Below are 10303 nucleotides of genomic sequence, written 5' to 3'. Positions count from 1 at the left end.
TATTCACTGTCTTCCTCCCTTTGGTGGGTTTGGCATGAGCACAGCTCTGCCTGGGGCAGCGTAGGTGGTCCAGGATGGTGTCTGAGCTGTGCACACCCTGCTCCTCCAGCCTGCTGTCTCGGAGGCTGGATGTGCTGCAGAGCCCTGGCTGATCTGAGGCCATTGGCAGTGTCTCAGCCCAGCCAGGAGCACTGCCATGGGCTCTCCAGATGATTGTGGTCTCCTTTGCAGCATCTGTCTCACCTTAGCCTTACTGTAAGGGCACACAGGCATCAGAAAGCAAGGGCAGAAACTCGGCAACGAGGCAAGTTGCCTTTGCCCATCCTTATTCTCTAGATAAGGGCTCCTTGCCGTGGCTGGTCTGGTGCATGCTGCTGGGAGCCCCCCATCAGGTGGCTTTGGGGAGGAAAGAGCAACTAATGAAGGATTTGCCTCCTCGGGGTTATTTCTTTGCTTTGAAGAGTGCCCAGCTTTCTGCTCAGCTCTGCACTTTACCCCCCCCTGCCTCCCCTTCCTCTGCAAACTCCAACTCTAAGCAGACGCAGGACGAGCGAAGGGCACTCGCCTGCAGCCAGCCATGTCGTCCCCACGTCCCCCGCGGTTCCTTTAGGCTGCTGCCACCCACGACAGCTCTGCGGGAAGCGGGGACATGGGGCCTTCAGGGCTTCCTTGAACTCTGATCACTTTCAGGCACTTTTCCTTCCCCCTGTCTCGGTTTGCACAGCGGCGTTGCAGCCCCGGCACCGTGGCAGGCGACTGCCGCTCCTTCCCAGCCGTGCCGTCCACGCCAGGCTGCCGCCCTGGCCCGGGTGCTGCCGCTTACCAGAGAGCAATAACTCCTCCTCGGGCTTCCCTGCCGCGGAGCAGAAGCTTTGGGGCGAGAAACCCGGTGACCGTGATTGTTGATTTTATGTTTCATCACTGAATTTCTGCTTTTTTCCTCCTCTCCCCCCTCCCCTCCTACCGTCGGCCCCGGCACAGGGTGGTGGTGGGTGCTCAGGTGAGGGAAGGGGTGGGGGGTGGTTAATTATTTGGGATAAAATCAGAGCGAAATCATGTGTCTGGAAAAAAAAAAAAAAAGAAAAAGAAAAAAAAGTTATTTTATTTTTTTTCCTTTGCTGTTAATACCTGTGATTATTTTATACGGTAAATTTTAAAGCTTAGAGTTTTATAATTTAATAAAGGTGATGGTATTTGAGGGCATTCCGCAGTGGACTAGAACTGGAACTGGTGGGGTCAGGGAAGGGCAGCGGTGCAGCGCAGCAACTACCACGGGCCACGGCCGAAACGCGGGCGTGCAGCGGCCCCTGCCGGCCGCCGTCGTGGTCTCGTCGGCCGGTTGGTGCTAGCCAATGAGAAGCGACTCCAGGCCTGTTTCCGGCCGCGGTGGCGGCTGGGAGGGGAAGCTGGCGGTGGGGCTGGCGATGGCGCTGTGCGGGGACCAGCTGCGGCTGCGGGAGAGTGTGCGGGGCTGCCGGAGCGTCAGCCTGGATCGTGGGATCATCTGCACAGGAAAGCTGGTCCTTGGAAAGGAGATAGCATTGCTGGCGGCAATCGTGCCGTGGCTCTGGCTCCACAGGGTGCCACTTCCGTCCCCTGACAAGAGACAGGGAAACGGGACCCTTAAAATCCCAGGTTACATTCCAAACCGCAGATTGTTTAAGGATTTCTGCTTTTTCCTGTAAGAAAGGGGGTGGGGGCTAGGGGCAGGGAAAGAGCTCGAAATGAGCAGCGCTGGTAAAGTCATCATTTTGTAGAATCCTATAATGGTATGGGTTGGAAGGGACCTGAAAGATTATCCAGTACCAACCTCCCACCAGCCCAGGTTGCTCAAGGCCTCATCCAACCTAGCCTTGAACACCTCCAGGGAGGGAGCATCCGCAACCTCCCTGGGCAACCTGTTCCAGTGTCTCCCCCCCTCCCCCAGAAAGAATTCCTTCATAATGTTCCAATCTCAATCTCCCCTCCTCCAGCTCAAAGCCATTGCCCCTCACCCTATCCCTACAAGCCCTTCTAAACAGTGCCTCCCTAGCTCTCCTGTAGGTCCCCTTCAGGTACTGGAAGGCTGCTCTGTGGAGTTCCTGGAGCCTTCTACAGGCTGGGCAGCCCCAACTCTCTGAGCCTGTCCCTATAGGGAAGGTTCTTCAACCTTCTGATCATCTTTGTGGCCTCTTCTGAGCCTGCTCCAGCAGTTCCATGTCCTGCGGTGCCGAAGGATCCAGAACTGGATGTAGTGCTTCAGTTGGGTCTCACCAGAGCAGAGTGGAGAGGCAGAACCACCTCCCTTCTTGCAGATGCAACTGACTGCATCAGAGTTTACCAATAAAAAGTTTCTTCTGGCCAGTATTGGGTTTTGAAGCCTTCCCCAGCAAATGTTTTCCACCATCTCTCAGCTGCTCAGCACACCCTGGAGTCAGCCTATGCTCCCATGCCTTACTTGTCACACAAGTTGACAGGACTATGAAAGGCAGGCAGGCAGGCACTGCATGCTGGGCACACCTGACACCAGGGTCCCTTTTCTGCTCCTTGAGCTTTTTTAAGCCTAGTAGAGAAGATTTTCTGCATGAACATGGGAGCTCAGTTCGTGGCTGAAGCAGTGTCCAAACACTGGAGAGACACATCTGACCGTTCAGGAAGCAAAACTTTAATAGAAATCAAGTCTTTGGCCTCTCACAGTTCCTTTCACCACCACCCAGAGTTTGGCATGCAGCTGACTGACCCCCCCAAGCCACAGGTGGTTGTAACTGGGCTGTTTATACAGGAAGCTTTTTCTAAGAGCTGATTACACACCCTTCTGAGCCAGCCAGAACCTGCCCTCAGCAGCAAACATCTTTCCCTGGCTGGACAGGACACAGCTGTCCTTACACTCCCAGCCCAGATGGAATCAGCCTGGGCAGCTCCCTTTTACATCTCTGTCAATTACAGAGGTGAGTAAGCAAGGCTGATTCTCACTCCTTTCCCTCCAAGATCCTGAGCCCATAGCCTCTGGATGGCACTGATGACACAATGCTGCCCAGGGCTTTCTAGAGAGCAGAAGCTGCATTCACACAGCCCCTGTGGAGTGGAATCATTCACCCAGACACTGTGCACAACACTGCTGGACCTTCACAGGCGTTGGATCTCCAGCACAAACCACTCCTTTCTGTGTGCACTGCTGCCCCATCTGCTGCAAAAGGCCTGCTCTGTTTAAAAGCAAAGGGAGAACAGGAAAAACATCCCAGTATAAAAAGACAGCTGCTTAGGTTAATGTCAGGAAGAAAACCAAATCCTTCCTGGCTCTGTGCAAAGGTGACATTCCCAGTGTGAGCAGAGAGGAGAACCACGTGGGCTGACCCTGGGGTCACCTGTGTGGTAGGCAGACCTGTTTTACACCTCTAGCTAAGGCACTCTGAAAGAGGCTCCTTCCCTTTGGAAAGCCACAGATTCTGGTGTGGCATTTGCTGCTGCACAGCATCTCTCCACCATTAGGCTTACAGGAGAACTGGGCATGTTCTTTAGCCACATGGTTTTAGTCTAAATGACTTCCCTCCAAGAAATTAAAGTGAAACTCTTCTTGGGGAGGTATGAATTTGAATAAGCCTGTGTTGAGTGTCCTGGGTGGTTCTGAGGGGGTTCCTGCTGAAGCCTGGCTCTGCCTGCAAGCTCCCGAGCGCTTCCGCATGAACTGGCAGCTCTTCCTGCAGGACTCTCTCTGCATTTCCACCACCCTGGCAGATTTCACAGCTTAAAGAGGGCAGAAAAGAGCAGTAAGAGAGGTTTAGTCATCTCAGCCAGTGAGATCCCACTCTGCAAAGCAATACAGAGGGCAGGAACAAAGCCCCCACTGTACAAAGTTCTCCTACCTGCTTCCATGAGCTTCAGCTCCCTGCACCACTCCTCCTCCATCTTCTTCCTGTAGTCTCCAAAGATGGCTCTCATGAGCTGACGCTTCTTCACCAGTGGAGCCTTGTCACTGCGCAGTGTCCTGATGGCCTGGACAGCCTCTGCAGCTGCAGCAGGGCAAAGAAGAAACACAGAGGTTAACCCTGGCCCTGCCCCTGCCTGCCAACCCTTCCCACAGGGCCAACTCCCCTTCACTTGAGTGCTTACAGAATCCCAGAATCAACCAGGTTGGAAGAGACCTCCAAGCTCATCCAGTCCAACCAATCACCCAGCCCTATCCAGTCAACCAGACCATGGCACTAAGTGCCTCATCCAGGCTTCTCTTGAACATCTCCAGGGACAGTGACTCCACCACCTCCCTGGGCAGCACATCCCAATGGCCAATCTCTCCTTCTGGGAAGAACTTCTTGCTAAGATCAAGCCTAAACTTCCCCCTGCACACTTGAGACTGTGTCCTCTTGTTCTGGTGCTGGTTGCCTGGGAGAAGAGACCAACCCCACCTGGCTACAACCTCCCTTCAGGTAGTTGTAGACAGCAATGAGGTCTCCCCTGAGCCTCCTCTTCTCCAGGCTGAACACCCCCAGCTCCCTCAGCCTCTCCTCACAGGGCTGTGCTCCAGACCCCTCTCCAGCCTCACTGCCCTTCCCTTGACACGTTCAAGTCTCTCAATGTCCTTCTTAAATTTAAGAGCCCAGAACTGCACACAGGACTCCAGGTGTGGTCTAACCAGTGCTGAGTACAGGGCAGAAAGGCTTCCCTGCTCCTGCTGGCCACACTATTCCTGATCCAGGCCAGGATGCCATTGGCCTTCTTGGCCACCTGGGCACACTGCTAGGTCCTGTTCAGCTGCTGTCACCCAGCACTCTCAGGTCCCTTTCTGCCTGGCTGCTCTCCAGCCACTTTGTCCCCAGCCTGAAGGGCTGCTTGGGGTTGTTGTGGCCAATGCATAGAAGCCAGCACTCAAGACTTGTTAAATCTCATTCCATTAGACTCTGCCCATCTGTGCAGCCTGTGAAGGTTCCTCTGCAGGGCCCTCCTACCCTCTAACAGATCCACACCTGCTCCCAGCTTGGTGTCATCTGCAAACTTACTGATGATGGACTCAATCCCCTCATCCAGATCATCAATAAAGATATTGAACATATTGAATAATATTGAAGATATTACCCTGCCTTGGAGTTGATTTCTGGGTCTTCAGGCCAAGTTCCAGCTGTTCCACACACCAGTCCACCTCTTTCCACAGCTGCTCATCCAGCTGCTACAGAAGAAGGAAATGAGTCATCCAAAAATCAGCACAGGATAAAAGCTATCTGCATAAAGTCAGGGCTGCTCCAAATCCCATCTTCTGCTGATCACTTGACAGACCTGATTGTTTCCCTGCAGTGTTTTGCACTGGGTAAATTAAAGCCCTGGACAAATCTTTAGCTTCAACTTCACTGAGTGAAGGATTCAATGTTTGGCTGCCATTCAGACAACGCTGTCCCAAGGCCTTGCCTCTGCAAGAGGCTGTCAAAGCAATTTACAGATGGGAGGAATAAGCATTGACAAAAATCTGTTAGCTTTTCATAGAGCCACAGAATGGTAGGGGTTGGAAGGCACCTCTGGAGATCACTCAGTCCAACCCCCCTGCTAAAGCAGGGCACCCACAGCAGCTTGCCCAGGATCACAATGCCCAGCTGGGGTTGGAATCTCTCCAGAGACTCCACAACCTCTCTGGGGAGACTGCTCCAGGGCTCCAGCACCCTCACACCAAAAAAGTTTCTCCTCATGTTCAGATGGAACCTCCTGGGTTCCAGTTTGTGCCCACTGCCCCTTGTCCTGTCACTGGGCACTACTGAGGGGAGTCTGGCCCCAGCCTCTTGCCCCCCCTCCCCCCATCCTTTATCTCTTGCTGAGCATGGAGAAGGTTCCCTCTAAGTCTTGTGTTTTCCAGGCTAAAGATCCCTGGGTCTCTCCAGCAGTTCCCTGTCTCTCTTGAACTAGGAAGGCCAGAACTGGACACCACCACCCAGTTGGGGCATCCTCAACACCTGAAATCAAAAATGCACACAATGGACAAAACTGGAAGCCAAGTCTTGGCACCTCAGCTCCTGTGTGCCTGCTCAAGCAGGAATGAGTTGAGGAGAAGGAAGCTGAAGCCCATGAGGGTGGAGGAAGCCAAGTTTCATCCAGCAAAGCCAACTGGCTAACTGAACAGTGAAAAGGAGAAGGGAACAGGGCTGCACCATGGGGCTGAAGCAATTCTTGGTTGGTGTGTAACAGGTGAACACAAAAGCCCTCATGCTGTCTCCTTCCCTTACAAGTCTCCTTCCCATGGGCTGGAAGGGGTCATATAGATCACAGAAGACCACAGAATGGCTTAGGTTGGAAGGGACCTCAGAGGTCATCTACTTGAACTTCCCTGCCAAGGACAGGAACACTTCTCAACTAGACTTGGCTGCTCACGGCCTCGTCCAACCTGGCCTTGAACACCCCCAGGGAGGAGGCATTCACAACCTCCCTGGGCAGCCTCTTCCAGAGTCACCCTCACACTGAAGAACTTCTTCCTAAGCTCCAGTCTAACCCTGCTCTTGCTCAACTCCAAACCACTCCCCCTTGGCCTGTTGCTAACCACCCTCCTGAGAAGTCCCTCTGCAGGCACAAGGTGGCGCCACAAGGTGGCGCTCAGCTCCCCAGGGGTCGCTGTCACACGGCTGAACACCCAACGTCTCGGCACCAGCCTGAAGGAGACAGTGAAGGACCCTTCGCCTCCTTTCCACTCTCCAACAGCTGCTGCAGGAAATAAACAGCCCCTGGGCTTTCAGCCACTACTACTGACTGTTACACTACCCAAAGTTTCTCTTTTGCTGGAGGGTCTGTAAATTATGGGACCCCATGGAAATGGTAATACCTGAGACGACTCAGCCTGCTGGGAAGTCTCTTTCTTTTGACACCTCTTAGCTTCTGCTTTTGCCTTCTTGTTGGTCTCAGTTTTTTCTGTCTCCTTTTTACTGACAGATGTTTTTTGTTTCTTCTTTTTCTTCTTCTGGGCAGCTCCATCTGCTGTCGACTTCTCTGTCACCACTTCATGTCCAGGAGCTGTCTGTGGCTGGGGGATCTTCAATGTGATGTGGTTTCCATCCAGTGTGCTACCTGTACTTTGAGTCAACTCAGACTTCTGCAAGGCTGAAATTTGTGGTGAATTATCCAGCAATCCAACATCTGCAGCCTGCTCTGTATGCTGGCTTGCTGCAACTGACTGGACCAGAGGACAGTCTCCATCTGGGATAGCAAAGTTGGAAGCAAACTTAGGTTCTTGTCCAGAGGCAGCAGAACTCACAGCTCCATTCCAGTTCTCCTGCTCAGTGGAGTTGTTTTGTATCTGCTCAGCATCAGTGACACCAGGGACTGCTTCCAAAGGTGTGCCAGTTGCTTCTGGGTCAGTCTCAGAAGGTGCAAAATCAGACTGGAAGCCACGGTCAGAGGATGTGAACCCATCTGGCTTTGCTTCAGAGCTTTGCTCAGACTGTTTCCCACACACTGCTCCACCTGAAGCCTGTCCAATGCTTTGCTGCCCTTCCACATCACTAGGTTTCACATCTAGAAGAGACCAAGAACAACATTTCTAGCCATATGCCAGCTGCCTGCTCTGGGGATGCCATTGCTACTGCAAGCCACCACTCTGTGAGGCAGTGGTGCAGAGAGGTGATGCAATCACAAACTGCAACCTGAGAAATCTACAGAAAAAAAAACCCAACAACAAATATCACCATGCCCTGGAGGGACAGGTCAAGCTCACCTGCATTCTCCATGCTCTCTTGCTCCTCAGCCCTCTTGAGATGATAATCTTCCAACACATGATTCAGTACTTGTTGCTTCTTCCCCAAAGGCATCTCAGGGGAGCCCAGGACCTTGAGGATGTGCTGTGTCTCCTCTGCTACACTCAGGAAAAGACCAAGAGAGACAAGAACCAGGTTATGCTGGGCCTCACAAACCACCTTGTGGAATGCTCCTCTGAAGCTGTTCTGTGTTAATACCACCTCTGACTAATCCATGACTGGCATTCGACTTGGAGAAGCATTCCCAAGTGCTTCTGGAAGCTGAAAGTGTTTGCAAGGGGAAAACAAACAGATCTTAACTGCTTGCTACACACAGAGAGAGCCTTACCCTGCAGCAAGTGCACTCCTAATGGCACAGGAGCCACCCAGGGCTTAACAACCCTTCCCTCCAAGCAACTGCCAAATCCAAGAGCCCACCTTGGTGTCCCTTCTCTGGAGAAAGCTGATTGAGGAGCACAGCTTGAAAAGCAGGACACTTGCTTCACTCTCAGCCTGGCCACAAGAGGAATCCCAGCTACTGAGCACATTCTCCCAGAAGCACTGTTCTGTGGCAGTGCTCTCCAAGGACCTCAGCCTGGGAACTCCAAACATGCCCTGGCTGGCAGTGCTGGTCTCACAGGTTTCAAGCACAAACCAGCAAGAGCAGCCTGTTGGAATGGGCACACACCTCTCCTGGCTGCAGGGCATCTCTCTAGGATTCTCCAAACAAGCTCTGTCTTGCAGATCCAATGCAGAGTCCCATGCTAGTGCCCTGGGTTTGCTGGGAGAGCCTCCCAGGCCAGCCATGAGCTGCAGGCTGTTGTCAGCTTGGAGGCAGCCAGGGCAGCTGGCCCAGGTTGGCTACAGTTGCATCCCAGACCAGAGGCATCACACAGTAAAAAATGGGAGGTTTGAGGCTAGGGGAAGCCTCCTCCTTGGGCTCCTTCTGACCTTTCTCCTCTTCTTTCTCCTGAAGACTGTGACCACGGTACATTTGCTGGGCTGAGTATAGCTTCAAATCCTTTACACTGGCATTGGTATCAGCTCTGTTCCTCCACTAAATCTGTTTTCACATCAACTCTCAATCTCCTCCCTCTCCTTTCCCCCCTCAGTGCTGGGGAGGGGGCACTGGGTGACAGAGCAGCTGCTGTGGCTCAGCCCCAGCCCCAGGCTGACCGTGGACAGCCAGGAACAACAGCACCCAAGTGAAGGCCAAACGCCACAGTGGGGCTGCAGCCCCCCACCAGTGGGGTGTATATTCACAGCACCTGGGTGTCAGGGTCCTGAGGACACAGTTCCCTCTTCTCCAAGGGCTTTAGCTGGCTGCACTCAAGGCCTGCTTGATAAGGAGAGCTGTTAAAAAGAAAGGGCTAGAAAAGCTCCAGGGAAACCTCTCCCCTCCCTCCCTTGGGAGTTATTTGAAGCTGAAGATCTCATGCATGGCACTGCTGTAGTCAGGTACCCCACTGATCCAGAGCTCGAGTTCCTGGCTAAAGCTTGGACCTGCCTCAGCACTGCAGACTTCTCTGGTGATCCTGGACTCCAGGCAGAGCCTGGTTACCATCAGCAGTACTGCTTTGCTCTCCTAGGTCAGGAACTGTTCACATGGGCCCTTTTCTGGCCAAGTCACTGCCTCTGCTTGCCTTGCCACTGTGCTCAGCTCCCGCCTCCCTTCCAGTGCTGCTGGACACTAGGTAGTGAGCAAAGATAAGGTGTAAGGAAATGGTGTGATGCTCAAGCATGGTGTGTGGGCATGTATGAATCATTGCTACATCATCAGGTGCACCAGCAAACACTCATGTGGGCATCTTACGGAGGGGAGTCACATTTCTCCTCTGCATGCCAATCAGCAGCATTGAGTGGGAGCAGGACATCAGACTTCAAATTGGACTGACTAGATCCAAGTGTCTGAGAAGTGTTGTACAGGACTTTGTCTTTGGTGAACAAAACAATGAGGAACAACCTGCAGAAAAATAAACCTGCTGGTGTTCAAGGGCCAGGCACACAGACACAGCATATCCTAAAGACTGGAAAACACAAGCAGAGCTGCAGCAGAACCAAACAAGCCATGAGGTGTGAAAATGAGAACACTGAGGAAGAACACAGAAAACAGGGAGAGTGAATGTCACAGGAATGAAAGCTAAAGCTGCTTCCAGCCAGGTGGTTCTTAAAGTTCAATGCTTTATGTTGGTTTGTATTTAGAACAAGTTCCATGCAACACAAGAACAGGAAACAGATGGGAAAGAAGAACAGAAGAGCACCCAGGTCTGCTACATCAGAACTAGGACTAGAATGTGGTGTAGACTGTGAAAGGGGCCAACATACCTTGTTTTGAGGTAGGGTTGAGGCAAGGATTTGCCTCTAGCTGTGAAATGCACCACTCCAGCTCATCCTGGAACGTGTCTTGGGGAGCCTTGGACACGGGATGGGGGAAGGTACAATGTTTAGAAGAAGCACAAATCTCTCACCTGCAAAACTGCTCCCAAAACTGAGTCCTCTCTCCTCTTATGAGAGATCAGACTAGGGGCACTTAAACCCCATTTCTGGCTGTATGCTTGAGGTGTGCTCAACATAAGCCATAAATGAACAGAGCAGAACACATGTCCTGCAATATTGCCTCTTTG

General features: G+C 52.6%; 1 protein-coding gene across 1 annotated transcript; it reads right to left on the bottom strand.

The window, feature by feature from the left end:
• Window positions 1-686: 686 nt before the first annotated feature.
• On the bottom strand, window positions 687-10063 carry C22H8orf33 (chromosome 22 C8orf33 homolog). The gene is made up of 7 exons (XM_054391263.1): window positions 10005-10063; window positions 7661-7798; window positions 6773-7461; window positions 5050-5140; window positions 3843-3989; window positions 1351-1596; window positions 687-853 (listed from the first exon to the last, which is right to left on the bottom strand). Exons 2-7 carry the CDS (start codon window positions 7752-7754, stop codon window positions 687-689), a joined length of 1434 nt encoding a protein of 477 aa, XP_054247238.1. The 5' UTR covers window positions 7755-7798; window positions 10005-10063.
• Window positions 10064-10303: the final 240 nt, after the last annotated feature.

Source organism: Indicator indicator, chromosome 22, assembly GCF_027791375.1.
Source record: "Indicator indicator isolate 239-I01 chromosome 22, UM_Iind_1.1, whole genome shotgun sequence".
In the NCBI taxonomy this organism is placed as follows: domain Eukaryota; kingdom Metazoa; phylum Chordata; class Aves; order Piciformes; family Indicatoridae; genus Indicator; species Indicator indicator.
This window is presented reverse-complemented; position numbering and strand designations above follow the sequence as displayed.

Bases quoted from the DNA above. Each gene is read 5' to 3' on its own strand.
- C22H8orf33 (XM_054391263.1), bottom strand. From the start codon at position 7,754: ATGCCTTTGGGGAAGAAGCAACAAGTACTGAATCATGTGTTGGAAGAT. The intron at 5,141-6,772 runs GTATTACCATTT...CTTCTTCTGTAG, and splicing joins AGCAGGCTGAGTCGTCTCAG to CAGCTGGATGAGCAGCTGTG. The intron at 1,597-3,842 runs GTAGGAGAACTT...GTCTCTTGTCAG, and splicing joins GCTGAAGCTCATGGAAGCAG to GGGACGGAAGTGGCACCCTG.